Genomic DNA, 17,601 nt, shown 5'->3' with positions numbered 1-17,601 from the left:
AAGACTTTTACACAAAAACAATGAAAAATGAACACGGTTACTCTTCATGAGACTGCCAAAAGAACAATGATGTAGCAAGTGAGTGTCAAATGGTGGGCAGGCAGCTGCGTGTCTGCTGAGGAGCGGCTGACCAGTGACTGGTGACAGCTGGGTGAAAGGTGAAGAGAAAACAAAAATGGACAAAGATTTGATGAAATGAAATGAGCAGAAACAGCAACAATGAGCAGGGTAGGATAAGGGCAAAGACCAGAGGGAGCTCACCTGGTTCCTGCCCAGGTCCTGTGGCAATGCAGGCTAGGAAAAGAAAGCAGTCACTACCACCAAATGGGCCTCAGCCAGTCAGACCAATCAAACCAGTACAAAGAGGAATTAGTGTCTGAGTTGATCAGTAATAAATGCCATAGCTATTTTAATCAGTTTAGATGGCGCAGTCTTGGACCTGCTGGTTCTAAGAGACTCAAGTGTTCAAAAAAAAAAAAAAAAAAAAAAGATACAGGTGGAAAGATACAAGTCTATTCAGAGAGTAGAAGGCAACAGCTCTGCATCACCTCATGGAGAAATAGGTATAGACTGTGTGGTGTTGTGGGACGGTACCGCACCTTGTCCTGTTCTGCCTGCAGTATTCGAGCCTGGTTCTGCTCACTTGAGCTCTTCATAGAGTCGTTCCGCTGCTCCATCAACATATTACTCTGTTCCATGTACCTACAAGCACACCAACAAAGAAGGATGTTGAGAAAATTAGACATAAATAATCCACTGCAGAAGGAAGAAGAACGTCAAAAGAAAAATAAGTGGAAAAAAAGGGATGTGTAGCTGTCCAGAAGTTTACAAAAAAAAAAAGAAAATCTGCAAATCAAACAAAGGGGAATAAGAGGTTAAATTATACTGTGATGTTGGGTTGGATTGGATAAAATACATCTAGGCTGAACACACAGAAGACAATGATGATTTCTGACCTCTGATTCTGGTTGATGAGCTCTCCTATCTTGCGGTTTTGCTCTTCGATGCGTGAGCTCTTCTCAAACACTTCCTTCTTCAGGCACTCGTTTTCCTAAAGAGTAAAGCAGACCAGTCACACCTGCTCTCACAGCTAGATCTACTGGACACCAGCAATGACACGATGATGCAGGATGTACCTGGATAATACGCTGAATGTTGTGCATGATCATCGCTGTTTCCATGGAAACATTGGACAAGCCTAGTGAGAGGCCACCTTGTTTGTGCAGCTCCTCCATCTGACGGGGTGAGACGGTGTGTCAATCAGATTAAAGACAGACAAAGAGAGAAAGAAGACAAGGAGGTGTGAAAGAGGAAAAAACACAAAGCACAACCTTGGCAGATAACTGGTCCACTTTGTCGGCTACTTTGCCGACAGCCAGTCGGATCTCGGTGTTGTGCTGCCGGGCCTCAGTCATCAAGAAGGACGTGACATCACCACTTCCTGGTGGACAAAACAAAAACACAACCATCAACAATGATGTGAATTGAAGTGAAATAAAATATACCTCCAGTTTAAATACCGATCAAATATGATGGTGCACTGTTAAAGGAATAGCTCAGCAGAAAAAGTTCCCTTATCCCAAATGTTGCCACTCAGCTTAGACATGTTTGGCGTCTGAAGTTTAGGCCTAGAGCTAAGATTACAGTTATGAAAGCGTAGACTTGTTTACACGGTTTTTCACAATGTGTGACAAATTGTATTCAAAAAGGGATAAAAGTATTTTGCATAGTTAAAAAATATAAGTAACATTCATCTTGAAGCCGGAGTTTATCCATTTTTTATCTATTTTTGTCTATTTTCATCTAAGCAAGCCTGTATGGCATTAAAGGGGCACACCATCCAAAACAACAAACTGAACCATTGCTACATCTCTTGTAAGCATGCCTCCCAACCTACAGCAGTAGTGCCACAATAGCCTTGAGCATGAAATTTTAAAACTAGTAAAACTCCTCGTTCATAATGTATCTTGAAGTTGGGAGAAGCCTTTGAGAAAAGCTGTTAGTGCTGTAATGCTGTGTCATATGCGAGTGTGTAGGTTACCTTGGTAAGGCACAGTCTGTGTGGGATACATCTGTCCAACAGGCTGCAAGTGAGAGGGAGCCACAGTGGACTGAGTGTAAGAACATGGCTAGGAAGCAACACACAACACACAACTCAATTTACAAACACAAGTAGCCAACAGAAGCTACAAGGGTGTTCATCCACTGCATGTTTAAAAAGAAGGACTGACCCATACGGGAACCAGACCAACTTACGGCTCTAGTTCTCTTTATTTTCCACCTGCTTGAGTGACAGCTGGAACCACCATAGAGCCATGATAAAGATTTTTTTTTTTTTTACATTACTGTAATTGTACTAAAAGTCTAAGGTGACAAATTTGGCTAATTAGCACCTTTGCTTGCTTGTTAGCTTATATTAGTGGCAGATATAAACAATATACTGTACTCACAAAAACAAACTACATTGACAGACATGTACAATAAAGCAAAGCTTTTGTTTTTCCTTAGCAAAACCGCTTGTTCTTTGGAGGCAAGCATAGATTCTAATTAATTTCCTAACTAGCTCATGGGACCGTAGCAAACTCTTTACAAAGTAATTATTCAAAAAACAGCAATTGACATGTCAACATATGACTGTACCATGCATTACTGGTGTTGTAACAACTGGAACCATCGACTCTGATCAGTGACCAACCGAAAAAGCTTTAGTTTTGTGGTGATAAAGGTTTCAGTACAGTGCAGTGAAAAAGCGCTCTTAGTCTCTAAGGTGAATAATGGGTGCGGTAAAAAGTCCACAGAGCAAGTAAACTGCTCACTTTAAGAACAAATCTGATCATTCATATGTACAGTAAGAAGAGTCATTCTCCATTTTTGCTCCATCTCATACAAATTTGGTTTTCCAGACTCTAAAAGTGGCTGTTCAGTCAAGCCTGGTGTCCAAATTTGCTTCTTTAATATATTTTTACTTATTTTGCTATGAAGCCAGTACTGCTAATAAGCAAATGGAAGCTTATACCTCACCAAATAGCACTGTGCAAACTGCATAACTAAATCGATAACCACACTGAAGCTTTAAGAAACCTCAAATAAGACTTTGTTGTTTCTGACTCTGTATGACATCGTGTTTTCTATACAAAGAACAAAACTGTGTTGCATAGCTTAAAAAAACCCTGCAATCTGTCGCCTGTCCTGATGGTGAATTTAGTTGATTAGCGATAACGGAATATCACAGTGTCGACCAATCTATTTGAGATTAAATAAGAACTCCAACAATTGTTTGAGGCAAGTACACAACATTAAAAAAGGGTTTAATAACCCCTTGTCACTTGTTAGCTATGTCTGCCTTGTAGCTCCACAGCAAAACTAGAGAAGCAAACTTAAAACAGGTCAGTCTTGGCTGATCATCTGCGTTTGGAGAAAGGGGGAGAAAAATGTGTAAATCTGAACTCCTTTTAGGACACCACCACATGAGCTCTGGACACATGCTCACCTGGAAGGCATGAACCGCTGCAGGCATCACAGGCTGGGGATTGGCTGTCACCATGGAAACAGGCATCAAAGCTGTAGTGGTGAAAGGATGAGGTCAATTAGACACACGACTACATACATAAGAACTACAACTACACATCCAACTTCAGTACTGATGTGCATGTTAATGATGAGGTAACTCATGTTTATAGGAGAGAGTGTGAGTTTTGTGCTCACCCTGTATGGAGGCTGATGGAGCAGAGGAGAGGTGGACTGGTTGAGGAGAGGGAGCGGCAGGACGCTCCTTCAGTCGAGATACACTCGGGTCCTGTAACACATAGATATACAAAACAACACCGACATTGTAACAAGGCACATTTAAAGCTAGACGGATGGGTTTGAATCTGCTTTTTCAAAACTGTTCTGCTTTTCAAAATATCCTTCTACATATAGCACTAGAATATCTGATTGAGAAAAAAAATCAATCAGGGCTGTCAAAGTTGATGTGTTAATGTGATAATTATTACACTTTAATGCTAGTAAGCCCAACTGCAGTGCTCTGTGTATTGCCACACTTAAAGTCCTCTCGCACAAATGCATTTAAAGCAGTGCAACTTCAGCAGATTATGCTGGAGAGTGCTCACAGGAGACCTATGGATAAATCAACAAGCAGCAAACTAACAAAAGCCATGACAGAGTGGAGCTTCAGTTTGCCTTGAGAGCTTCCACTGTAACAGGAATATAGGAATGAATATTGCAGTGACTTGCTCTCACTGGACCGCAATAATGATAACAGGAAACTGTTAAGGAAATCACCTGATCACATGTTCTGGTTAAATAATGTCATTGGACTTCAGAAAGCAATAAATATGTTCTGATGAATCTTAGTTTTTCCACTCATATAGCTATAACAAGAAACAGCTTTTTAATATGAAATACAAAAATCTGTCTTTAGTGTCAAATTTGAGCAAATAACAGATGCGATTAACTGTGATTACTTACACAAATAATTAATAATTAACTGTTTAATGGCTCTAATATACATAATATAATACCAAACTAGAAGATGAAACAGCTTAATCGTTCCAGACAAAGCTGCTCTACATGTAGCATCACAAAATGTTTAAAGTCTTAAAGTCTTAACATGTAACACTCTGATTATACATATACATATATATATATACATACATATATATATAGAGTATTGTTTTAGGCAGGCTTTACGGCTTTACTACTTAGCATACCTCCAGTTCAGAGTCGCTGGACTCGGCTTGTGAAGATGATGAAGCTGCACCGGCAAGGAAGGGCAACATGGGCTGACCCATCTTAGCCATGCGAGAGATGAGTTTGGCTTTGGTGGCATCCGGATTCTGTGAGAGACGACAGCCCAGATCTATTAATCATATAAGACACTGGCCCACTCATGCCTGCTTATACATTTAAAGGAATAACTCATTAAAAGCACTAACATAGCTAACAGTGAACAAAAGCTTACAGGGAGCAATTAGCATCTACTTTGCAAAAACCTGCCTATGAGCCTTCTTTCATTAATAATAACACTAAATTGTTTCATATGGAAGCAAATCTTTATGAAAACTGAGCTGAAATTGAACAATGTAGAAGACAAGGCTACTCACAGACAGCTGCTCACTCAGCGAGTTGGATTTAGCTCTGAGTGGCGGTTCACTAGAAGAGGACAAAACAGAAATGTTTAAAAAGCAACATTTCACATATATTTATACAATTAAAGTTGTTTGAACATGAATTTTGTTAAGGCTTAACCATCTCTGGTTTGTTTAAAGTTTGGGCGCCGCTGATCAAATTCCATGTTGATTTTCTTACTGAAAATGAGTCAACACATCCTACAGTGACCAAACTTGTGCATCAGAACATGCAAAACTGATTAATTAGTTGAATTTAATATAACGGGGACAAAAACAAAACACAAAATGTGGCCTGTGCAAAAGTTATGGCACATTGTTGGTTTTACTTTTCCAATATGTCAAAAAGAGTAATTGTGAACTTAGAAAATCAACGAAACATGGAATTTGACTGGTGTGCTCAAACTTCACACACATTTCCTAAAACCATGCAGAAAAGAAAATCCACACTTAGGATGCAAACAACTAGCTGGATTCATCAGATTCATTACAGTGACAGGCTATCTTCATAAATAACAGTGTATCACATACAGTCAAAAAGTTTGCAAGGGTTTAGGTGCCCAAGAAATTACATGAAAAATAATAATAAATGAAACAGAATTCATGTTTATTTGCTGAATTTAACATATTAGAATAAAAAAAACATAAAATGTGGCCCAAGCAAGTGTTATGGGACATTTTATATTTTGTTTTGTTTTTTGCCAATATGTTAAACTCCATAAACCAACAGTGGAAAATTTGTACAAAAAAAATATCACATTTAAGTTTTTTTTTTTATAAGTGGAGACTTCGGGCTAATCCCATTCCTTCGTTTTACCCCCACCCCTTGTTTTTGAGTGTCACTCTAACCCCTTGGAAATGAGTTACGAGGAGTATTGGTTGAAATATTGCCCTACGAAATGGGACCCTCAAATGAAAAAAAGGATGTTACTTCATTAACAGGTTACTAGCACTGCTCTGTAGGTGACCCAGCCAGCCTGCAGTGACAGCAGAGGAGCTCCTCACTGCTGAACTTTCATTACAATTAGGATCATATACCTTCAAAGAGGGGGGCAATTATTTACTATCACCCACCCCTAATTCATTTGTGATATGAAGCTGAAGTCAGATATTCACCAGCTGTAAACGGAGCAGCAGTTACATTCTGGTGCTTCAGGCGTCAGAACTGCTGGACTATTTAAGGTGGAAGGGGAAAATTAGCCAGCTAGCTACCGAGACATTAGCATGCTATTAGCGATTTTTTATGCTCAATTTCTTCATACCAAGCATAAAAAACTGCTAATAGTATGCTGATGTCTAAATTTCCCATTCCACCTTAAATAGTCCAGCAGTTCTGATGCCGGAAGAAGCTGGTGAATATCTGACTTCAGCTTCATCTCACTGAAGAATGAGAGGTGGGTGATAGTAAATAATTGCCCCCCCCCTCTTTGAAGGCATACGATTCCTTAAATGTAACTAAAGCCAAGTGAGCAGCTAAACTTTACCCACCTCTGCTATCACTGAAGTAGGGCCGGGTCGCCTACAGAGCAGCGCTAGTAGCTGTTAATGAAGCAATGTTCTTTTTATTTGAGGGTTGTCCCATTTAATAGGGGAAGATTTCAACAACTACTTGTAAAATGTATGGCATAAATACATACATACATACATACATACATACATACATACATACATACACAAGGTGTTGTATGGCAACCCTACACAAAACTTTATTTTTTCAGAATTACAATGACTTCCAACATTTTAATTAAAACACTAAATATAACAACTCAGTAGACTTATAGGGTCACTGGTTATTTGGAATGTCAGCAAGTTTCTCTACAAGGAAACACACTTTGTTTACATCTTAATCACTGAATAAGCAAACATGGTTGATCGACTACATTTAAGGTAAGGTGAAAAACGGTGTTAGTATGATTTTTGACTGAACTTTAATCATCTCAATTCCTCACATCCTTCACTGTTTCCACTCAGATGACATCTGTTTAAATTTCACTTGCATTAGCTGGAGGCTTGCTGAAAACCCTCTGTTAGTTTAGCCAGTTGAGCTTCCTCACCCTCAAAGCCAACAGGTTTTGTACCTTGGTTTGCTGGGTGCTGAAGTAGTGCTGGGGGCTTGCTGGCTGAGGTCAGGCCCCAGGCTGTCTAAACTGGGGGCAGGGGAAGGAATGGTAGAGTCTCTGGAGCCCACAGCTAACCTCTCAGAGCTGCTCTCCTTGGCAAACTTCACCTACACACACACACAGACACAACGAGATGAGGATTCCTGATAGGACATACATAGACCCCCCTTAAAACTATAAGCAGAGCAGTAAAATCAAGCACTGGCCCTCACTTAGTGTCAGCTGCCCACAGCATTATCTATTGTATGCAACCCCAGCATCTACTAGAAACAACTTTTTTACCTTAATAAACACAAATAGGTTGCTACTTAATGTGAGATGATGGTGTAGGGCTGGGTTTAGGAAGTGATGGAGAAGTGAGAAGTGTGTCCCACCCTGCGGATCTCTGCCTCAAACACCAGAGTGCTGTCTGCTGGAACACGACCTGGGACGCCCTGTGAGCCATATGCTAGCGCAGGCGGGATCACCATCAGACGCTTTCCACCTTTACGCATGCTCAGCATCCCATCCTCCCAGCCCTGAGACAGAACGAGAAAAAAAGAGCATTTCATATACAGTCAATACTGATTGCATCTAAAGTTTTGTGCAAATGGTTGAAGAATTTGCATGTTTTGACGATTTTCAAAGTAAAATACATCCTCTACAGGAAACAAAATTTCTTTAACATATTGGGGAAAAAAAAGATACAATATAAAATGTACTAAAACTTTTGTGCACCCCACATTTAAGTTTTATTTCCACCCCAATATGTTAAATTCATCAAATAAACAATAACTGTGCATTAAAACATGCAGAAGTGTGTTCTCTGTAGAGGAAATGTAATCTCGCCCAGGATGTCCAAACTTTTGCATATTACTGTAAATGATGATCTCCAGGTTTCCTCACCTTGATGACTTTTCCAGCGCCGAGTTTCAATCTAAGCAGCTTGTCTTTATTTAGATTAGTGTCAAACATCTGCAGATACATAAAAGTAAAGTCTGCATAAACGACAGCATTTTCAGAAAGATCTCTGAATTATAGGGCAATTCCACCAATTTCCTGTAATATCTATATAATTATATAGATAAGATGTAAACAAAGTCTTCCAGATTAGTTATGAAATGCTCAGTTTTATAGAAACGTACTAAATCAGAACTGTTCATAATGGTGATAATAGGAACCAGACATCTGAGATGCGTCCTCTACCATACTGTTATCAAATAATAAGCTGCCTCAGAGAAACATTGTAAGCATATTGCCTGATATCTAAGACAGTGTTTTACAACAGGCTTATGAACGTATAGGCTTACATTTTTATTTATTCATTTATTTTCATCTTTTTTTTTTGTTCAGACAGATGTTATAAGGCACAGCACCAAAAGGCTCCAAAGTAATCTCATTTTTTTGGACATACAATTCATTTACCATTATCAGCAATGCAGAAGACACATGTAGGCCCAGTGGTGCTTCTAGACAGTAAATAAAATGGCTATATTTGTGTTTCCCAACCCCAGGTTCCTATCACAACCACTGTTTCCCTATGATGAATCATCTGACATCAATCCACTCTCACCTTGACTACTGAATAATGCAGAAATTAAGAGAAAATTGGTAGAATTTCCATTTAAGGCAATACTTACATCAAAACATGACCATGTTGAAAGAGTTAGCATTATACAAATGATATTAAAGTTTGCATTCACTCTATGTGGCACTGGCATGTTCTGATTGCCCTAACACAAGCGTGTTGTTACCTGGCCGATGGTGTGGTCCTGCAGCAGCCAGCCAGTGTAGGCCACCTCCAGCGAGTCCCCGTTCTCCACAGCCTGACCCTCTCCAAGAACCAGGTCCTGGGTCATCACTGTCTCCAGCTGAGCAGAGCTCACCTTAGCCAGACACACCTGCAACAGCCACCCACAGCACAAATAGTAGTGGAGCATTAAAGTGACAGTTTAGAGAAAAAGTACAGACAATTCAGGCGTCAAGGCGGTTGCTTGTTTTTCCACTTGTTTCACTTCTGATTCTGAGATCACAGTAGGTGTGAATGATAGGCAAAAATATCATATTACAATACAAACATTTCTATTTAATATTTCGCATACACCATTGCAGTACATCCAATTAAACAGGACTAATTATGCTTCACAACAAAACATAGTTGTTCGGGGGTCTTTAAGTACTGATGATATCTACAATACCCTCAGAAGCATCATGATAACAAAATGCATCACAATAGTGATAAACCATCACTATTGCCCACCTCTATTTAACGACATGCCCACCTCTATTTAACGACATGTCATACAGTGCCAGAACCTACATAAGCAAGTCTGTCTGTCTATGAGAAAATCCATTACTTGTTAGCTACGTTAGCCTCTTAGCTCCAGTGCAAAACCAAGGAAGCAAACTTCAGACACCAAACATCGACTACATTTGAGAGCTGTGTAAATCAGAATGTTAGGTAAACTATTGCTTTAATTTGTTTTAGGACTCCCCGTCTAATGACACTACTTCATGTAAATCAGACTCAAGAATCCAACCCTTCTGAGAACAGTATCAGTATCCTGGGCTCCTTTAAACTCTGGCATTCTCAGGGACTGTTACGCACTCATCACTTTCTGTTATGCACTCATTCCTTTAACTGCTCCATAAGCTCATTCTAATTGCACTACTGTTTATATTTGCACCATTTATACCCACAGACCTCAGCCTGTATGTGCCTTATGTCACTTTAGTGTTAATTTCAGGATCTCTTATATGTATATCATTTATTATTATTCAATTTTCCTACAATCAACATTTATTTTTTACGATTTGTGTTTAGTGTTTTTTTTAGTGTCTTTTTAAATTCACACCTTTTCTGTTTGCTGTCTATTTAATGTTATTGCTACACGATGGGGTCTGAGAGCAGCGCAATTTCAGTACACTGTATGTCCTGTACATATTGTAGTGTTGACAATAAAGCTGACTTGACCTGCCTTGACTTGAGGAGGCATTTATCCATTTACGTCAGGAAAGTGTTATTCTATTGTTATTACTGTTGTTAACAACAGTCAACAGCCAAGTTGACAATCAAAGTGATCCTTTTAGGGATCAATAAACACAACCATAAGACGAAGGGGCTGCTTTATCATTTACTGAAGCTCTAAGCTTGCAGGACCCAAAGAAATAAGGTTCACATGACATACTGTAATAGGCTGTTTCCTTAAAAAAAAACAAACAAACAAACAAATAAATAAATAACAGTCTCTCTCTCCTACCTCTTTGCAGAAATCTGTGGCTGCTTTCTCTGACTCGAACATAAGGGACCAGTTCTGCCTCTGGTCATCATAGAAGGTGCAGTAGTTACTAGGCTGGACCTGTAGGAGGAAGCAGAGGCAGTGGTGATGGTGAACAACAGGATGGGGTTGTTAGAAACAAATTAAGAATTACAATAAAAAATTTAAAAAAAACTCTCACAGTGAAGATGAAGCCCGAGTGGATTCTGGCTGCTGTCACCTGTTTCTGCTGACTGGCGTAGAGCAGCAACTTATACTGAAGGAAAGAAAGAGAGAAACAGAAGAATTAATTACAGCTCCATCACTTATGAAATCAATGTTGCTGGTTTCAGAACAAAACCTTGTATCTTCCAAATGGTAACTTTACAGGAGAAGGTGAAAACCCATTAAACTTTGACTGTAAGTCAATATAACCAGACTTTTTTTCCAAGTCATTTTGGGTCGTTTCGTTTGGTCCATTCATCATGAAATCTACACCCAGTGGCAATAGGCATTTTCAAATTAGGCTGAAAACTGAAAAACAGCAAAAATTAAGATACAAAATTTTGTTCCAACAGCCACGATATACTAATACATCGTGCTGTTGAGTTGAATCACTATGTAGGTCTGAGCTTATGGACCTATTATGTGCATTAGTATAATGGAATGTCCTAATTATAATGTCAAAAACATCAAATGAAATAAAAGCATGAAATAATGACTGCACCCACCTCCTTGGCTGTGTGGCTTCCCAACACTGCTGCACCCAGCTTGCCTTGCTTCATATACTGTCCATTAACACTGCAAAACAAATCATCATCATGATTCACATTTTATAGGTTCACAGAAATCTGGTAAACCAGCGTTACTGTCCTTAAAGCGGAACCAATTTTTCAAAACGCCCCGTCATTAAATGGTTAATAAGTCATTCAGAGTGAGTTTGGTGTGAAACGCTCTGTTCTAGATAAACTTACAGAGTCAGAATTGTTCACAGCAGTGGTGATAGAAATCAGAGGTTCAAAGCACTTAATGCTTCTAAATGCTACTTGATGCCTGGCCTTATCAACACTGCCCTACAGTAAAGTGTTATAATTACTTCAGTATTGGTTATTAATAAGCCCATGAACAGCATTAACAAGCAGTTACAACACTTAAATAAAAAGGGCAACAGTGACCTCACATGCATTTATACTATTAAACCTCAGATGTTGCTTGTTACCTTGCTTTGTTAGTCAACATTAAAGCTGTCATCAGGTATGCATATTTATCAGATGTAAAAGGTCCAGTTTGGCCTTTATTATTTTATTAATATGCTACATTCATTCATGATTTATGCTAAACCTTAGATAGCAGGTGTCTACAAACTTTATGACAATAAATGGATGTTGTACTTACTATCTGTAGGCCTGAACTGCTGTGGCTAAGAGCACTGCAGGAGAACCATGAGGAGCAGCAGGCTTCTGAGCAGGGGCACCTGACAAATATTCACAACACAATCATTGCTAAACAGACAGAATGGAGTTCAGCCACGGAGAAAATGCATTAGTAAGCATGCAATTACGTTATCAGTATATTAATAAGCACTCGTGTTTTGAACAAAATTAAGGCCATATGATACGGATGTTCAATAAGCCGAAATGTTTGATAAAGCTGTGGAATATCAAGATGACGATATGAGAAGCAATTCATTTCTTTGACTGGATGTAACAGTAGTACAGACATTATTCTTGGATGTATAAAGTCTTAACTAACCTATCCGAACTGGATAGTGATTTTTTGGGGAGCCTTGGATGCCCAAGTCTTGTTGTGGAATTCCAGATTAAACCAATATTATTTAAAAAAAAAAAAAAAGGACCTTTTTTCAATACAAACATGTTAACGTAGTATAACGGATTGCAGTGGCAATGTAATAACGTCTCTTTGGCGCTGCGTGTGAGGTCATTTCATCTGTTGCGTCATTGCATCTGTTTACTGCAGAAACTCATATCACAATAACGATAAAAAAGACTATTCTGTATTGTAGACTAGTCTATATTCCACCGAATGTCTATATCCCACTTTTGTGTAAACAGTTCCTCCAGTCACATTTGTGTATTCAGCATATTTTGAAAGCTTAGTACCGTATCAAGTGAATCAAAGTAAACCGTGACACAGTTTAAGACTTGCACTGAACTGGTTCTTTGTATTCTGTTTATTCATTGTGAATGTGCACCGCTATTGCTAACTCGTCCAGCACCACAATAAGTCTAAGACCCCATGAGCCTCCGAGGAGACTACCTGAGTTCAAGGAGGTTTTGCGAGGTTGTTTGGGGGCCGTGTACTGGAATGACTCGTTGCCCTGGCTGGCCGCCTGATCCAAACCAAAGAGAGATGCCAGCTTTGCCCTGCAATCAGAGAAAGAGAGATAGTGAGAGAGAGAGAATGAGAATGAGAGAGAGAATGAGAGAGAGAGGGAGAGAGAGAGAATAAGAACGTGTGAGAGAGAGAGAATGAGAGAATGAGCGAGAGAGAGAGGGAAGGAGAATGAGCGAGAGAGAAAAAGAGAGAGAGAGAGAGAGAGAGAGAGAGAGAATGAGAATGAGAATGAGAGAGAGAGCGAGAGAGAGAGAGAGAGAGAGAGAGAGAGAGAGAGAGATGAAATTCCTTAGTTAGTAAAGCCCCTTAAACAATATATTGTTCTGTTGGTAAGAAGCACAAAGACAGAGTCTACAAAGAAGAGATATAATCTATACCTGTATTATTATCACAACAACACTGATTTTGAATTTTGCCGATATTTTTACATAACACCGTAACTAACTACAGCATAAAACATTCTTTAGGTTATTTATACTGTTTTGAAAGAGCATTAAAACAAGTTTCCTTTCTGGAAATGTGCTTTATGTCTGCTTAACATTAACAATACAGTGTAAGATTTCCTGTAATTAATTTTAAAAAGACAAAAAAAAACAAAAAAACAGAACAACAATAAATCAGACCGACCTACTGTCCTATGCAAAGGTCCGAGACCACCCTTTCATTTATTTTATTTCCAGTCAAAACAAATATTAAGCACAAAAAATCCAGACATATCAGCGCTGTCCAGAAAAAAGTCTCTCTTTTTAAAAGCATTTCTATCTTATATTCTATTACACTGTATATCTATCAATAATGATATTTTTTGTACATTTGAGCAAAGCAGCTGCCATTTTTTACAGCGTGAATATTTCACAATTAACTGACCAACACAAACGCTCCAAAACTGCTTAGAATAAAACAGCTTTACATGAACTTACATTTCAAGTAAAGAGCGTTTTTGTCTTCTCCTGTAAAGTTGCCCTTTTGGCTAATACCTTTTTTTGGACACGCTTCAACATACTCATAACCTGCCCTCAGTCTGTTATGCTCTTTCATTAGACCTGCCCATGTACTGCCTTGTCTTTTTGTATGTATTACTGCGCTCTTGTTGTCTGTGTTAAGAGTCTTTAGGTCCTTGATAAAGCACTATTATTAATAATAATAATCTGTAATATATTATTTTTTTATTTTTTAGTGTCCACATTATGCCTTCGTGTCAACTTCCATTCTCTTCAGGACTTGCTTTGAAGTTTTCAAAGAAATCTGCAGGGATATTTTTCCGGACTTCCACAATCCAGTCTTAGAAGTGGGTTGCATTTTCTGTATCTCACGATCTTAATGATCTCAAACACATTCACTGAGGTTGAGGCCAACTATTTACTTTTCTTTTCTCAGTGAGGCCTTCTTGACAGCTATACCTCCTTCCAGACCCATAGCGTGGAGTTGACCTCTCACAGTGATGGATGGAAACACCAATCACCAAAACTTCAGACGCAAGAGTAGACCCCAGAACTTGTACTTAATGGCCATTTTGACTGGAAATAAAATAAACGATGGGTGGTCTCTTTTAAATCATAATAAAAAAAAAAACAAAGGCCGCAAAATGAAAGAGCATACTCTGAATACTGAATACTCAGACATTAAAGAGCAGTAGGCCTACACAACCACAGCGAGGGAGTCTGGGGTTTGGAGAACTTCAACATATAAACATTCGTGGAATTAGCCACAGCAGTACATAACAAGTAAGAAGCAGGTCTCTGGAACAAAGCTGGTCAGCAGGGTCTGAGTCAGATGTCCTGAGGAAATATAAATTCCTGCAGTCTGCTGCTCTGTTATGGCCTCATGGAGAACTTTTGCGTTCACATTCTCAGCACATGCACTGGCATCATCTCCATAGCTGATATCTTTACGAGCTACGGGCAAGAAAAAAAGTGCACCTGTGTAACATCTAGACAGCAGAAGAACAACTTAACAGCTCTGAGTGGGCGATATGATTAAAGTATAACATCATTATGCACAGCATGCATGACAATATTTCCTTTTTTCTGAGGCTTGCAAACAGACAAAAGGCTCTAAAAGAGCACTACATTTTAAAAAAAGCTATAAAGAACTGCAAGAACAATATTTCTTATGCTATACAAAGTAAAAGGAAGAAAAATATTCAAATGATTGGTAATAATAAAGGAGTAAAAGCAGACGACAGGCATTCAGCTATTTGCTCCTAAGCGGTTTCTACACAGTTTGTCGTTTACAGCCTTTCTATAATCTCTCTCCTTATGACACATTCAGTTCTTCTGTGTTAGACGTATTGAAAATATACTCAGAAAAGCACACGGAGGCACAATTCACAATAACAGTACCGTATGGTTATATTGATCAGTTATATTATTATATTGGCACACAAGCCACTGACCCGTGAATCTCTCTCCACACGTAGTCAGTATCTCTCAAAGCTGCCATGCTATTGCTGCTATAAGCTCTATGCTGCAGCACTCAGAGGCCAACTCTTCTACACAAGAGGCCAGCTAGGCCTTGTTTGGACGCGTGAGATAAAATTATTCCTCTCCTTCCAGCAGATCCCGGTTCGGTCTAGCCAGAATAGTCCAAAAGTCCAGCACTGGTCTAATCCCGGCCTATTGGAGACCCACGGCAATGAGACCCGTGGCAATGCTCCCTGTCCATTTCCTTGAACTGAAAGAGTCTAATCGCAGGCCACTTTGGCCCGGCACATGCAACCGTGAGCATGTGAATGGAATTAACACACTACCCAATCCTTTCCATCAGCTTTTGCTTCCCAGCCCACACACAGCACAGAATCAGCTGAACTCCAAATCATATTAAACTTTTTTTTCCTCCTTAATGCCATGAGGCCCAAAACAGGATATGACAGACGGCTGCCTAAGTTTTCTTGAAAAACTATGCTGTTAAATGCCATTAGCTAGCCTGGCCTAAAATATATAATAGCCAGTTTAGTATCAAAAGAGCAGCTGATCCTACTTCAGTCATAACATCCAGCAAATAAAATTACAGGGCCATTTTCCAGTAGACAAAATGATTATGCAGTCAATGTTATGTAATGTTATGTTTACCACCAAATGCAGGTGTTTTAGCAGAGATCTGGTGCAATAAGCTTGAACCATTTTCTCTACAAGGCAACGCTGTGGTCTGCAGGCATTTGGACAGAGCTGCTAAAGACCTGAAATCACATGATGGGGGTAGCAAAGGAAGAGCAAGTCATGTGCAGACGAATATAAACATTAAGGTGTTAGAACAGCAGAGATGGAGGGACAGAAAGGGAAAATGGAGAGCCAGGCTTTATCAAATCTACCTGCATATAAAAATACATGAGGGTACAAAAAGTGCAGTGTTGCACTAACTGGATAGAAGCTTTGCAGTATGCATTAACATCAATGTTGAGGCCTACAAGTCAGCACATGAGGTTCATTTCTACTGATTAACTTTCTCAGCACACCAAACCGCATGTGTTCTTGTGGAGCCACTCAAACAGTCAGCAAGCTTTGAAGCATCTGGCCCATCTAAGTTAATGACATTTAAAGGGGAAGTCCACTATTTTTTCATATTTTCTGATAAATAGAGTCATTCAGTGGTCTGATGTGAAGTGCTTCATTGCAGAGAAACCTATGACACCAATTTCTTTACAGTGGTACTCATAGGAACCAGGGGTGGCCATGTTTACAACACAAACATAGCCATTTTATTTCCTATCCGAAACCACCGGTGAAACTACATTCCTACAGTTTAATATGAAATGTTTGATGCTAAAAAATGCTGGAATTATAAGTTTTATTTGGGATCTATTTTGCCAGACAACACCTTGTGTGTATCCCTTCAAAACGAATGCATTAGAAAAACGTCGTAAGCCAACACTTTATCACAAAACTATCATAAAACAATGTCTCACACATCAGGCAGCATATATCTGAGGTGGACGTCTGGTTCCTATCATCTCCACTGTTAACAATTCTGACTCGAAGTTTCTCTAGACGTGAGCATGTCATACTAAACCACTTCGAGTGACTTTGTTTACATCTCAACCATCCATTTAAGTAGAACTTGTTGGAAAATCGGTGGAGTTCCCCTTTAACGGCAAACTTCTTGAAGCTCATTCACTGATTCAAGCTACCTTCTGCACTTTAAAACCGGTCCCAGCTCTTAAAATGTCATAAACTGGACCAAAGGCGTAATAGTTATGTGTGCACGGGTGTTATAAGGTTAGCTGGATGTTTGTGGCCATCATGTTTCGCTTTTTTCAACAGCTTGCAACGAGGCTGAACTTGGCTTTTTAATCGAATTTCCGTTCCACCTTAAACAGTTAAACGGAGCGGTGGTTACATACAGCTCGGACGCGCTAGAAGGCAACTGCTGCACCATTTAAGGTGGAACGGAGTATTTGTAGCGTTATGAGAAGAAGCTGCAGCCAACCTCAGCCTCAGTCAAACTGAAGGACCTCTTCATCTTTAGAGTGTCTGGTTAGAAAAGCGGATGTTATGAACAGTTACTGAAAATAAATAAGACCTCAGAGTGAGGTATTATTTAGCGTTAGCTTTAGCTAGCTAACATTAGCTAGCCGTGCTTTCTCTCTCTCTCTCTCCTGAGGCAGCGGGATCTCACTCACCCCCCGGTAGGAGACAAGAAATCTCCGTCTTCGTCGTCAGTAGCGAACATATCTCAGGCCTCAGATGAGAGGTTAAAGAGACGTGCAGTTTCTCTGCTGATGATTAAACGCTGGATGAAACTCTGGTTATATTTGATACGGAA

The 17,601-nt window shown here is 39.4% G+C and overlaps 1 protein-coding gene across 4 annotated transcripts in view; it reads right to left on the bottom strand.

Annotated features, from left to right (window-relative positions):
- fkbp15b (FKBP prolyl isomerase family member 15b) overlaps positions 1–17,597 on the bottom strand; it is a 31,805-nt gene extending 14,208 nt beyond the window's left edge. For 2 of the 4 annotated variants that reach the window (XM_017696294.2, XM_017696298.2), the window contains exons 1-20: positions 17,459–17,597; positions 12,763–12,869; positions 11,881–11,959; positions 11,217–11,286; positions 10,688–10,762; positions 10,489–10,587; positions 8,983–9,129; positions 8,135–8,203; positions 7,624–7,767; positions 7,208–7,356; positions 5,106–5,154; positions 4,713–4,838; positions 3,706–3,796; positions 3,491–3,561; positions 2,042–2,129; positions 1,332–1,441; positions 1,137–1,235; positions 957–1,051; positions 600–702; positions 262–294 (exon numbers count right to left, since the gene is read on the bottom strand). In XM_017696294.2, coding sequence (XP_017551783.1) covers positions 262–294; positions 600–702; positions 957–1,051; positions 1,137–1,235; positions 1,332–1,441; positions 2,042–2,129; positions 3,491–3,561; positions 3,706–3,796; positions 4,713–4,838; positions 5,106–5,154; positions 7,208–7,356; positions 7,624–7,767; positions 8,135–8,203; positions 8,983–9,129; positions 10,489–10,587; positions 10,688–10,762; positions 11,217–11,286; positions 11,881–11,959; positions 12,763–12,869; positions 17,459–17,508 — 1,854 coding nt within the window. In that variant the 5' untranslated portion in view covers positions 17,509–17,597. The remainder of the gene's footprint in view (positions 1–261; positions 295–599; positions 703–956; positions 1,052–1,136; positions 1,236–1,331; positions 1,442–2,041; positions 2,130–3,490; positions 3,562–3,705; positions 3,797–4,712; positions 4,839–5,105; positions 5,155–7,207; positions 7,357–7,623; positions 7,768–8,134; positions 8,204–8,982; positions 9,130–10,488; positions 10,588–10,687; positions 10,763–11,216; positions 11,287–11,880; positions 11,960–12,762; positions 12,870–17,458) is intronic. The other 2 variants (XM_017696297.2, XM_037536096.1) reach the window with 2 other exon arrangements.
- Positions 17,598–17,601: the final 4 nt, after the last annotated feature.

The sequence above is a fragment of the Pygocentrus nattereri genome, chromosome 29 (genome assembly GCF_015220715.1).
Source record: "Pygocentrus nattereri isolate fPygNat1 chromosome 29, fPygNat1.pri, whole genome shotgun sequence".
NCBI classification, from domain to species: domain Eukaryota; kingdom Metazoa; phylum Chordata; class Actinopteri; order Characiformes; family Serrasalmidae; genus Pygocentrus; species Pygocentrus nattereri.
Note: the sequence above shows the minus strand (reverse complement) of the source record. Positions and strands in the feature narration are given on the sequence as shown.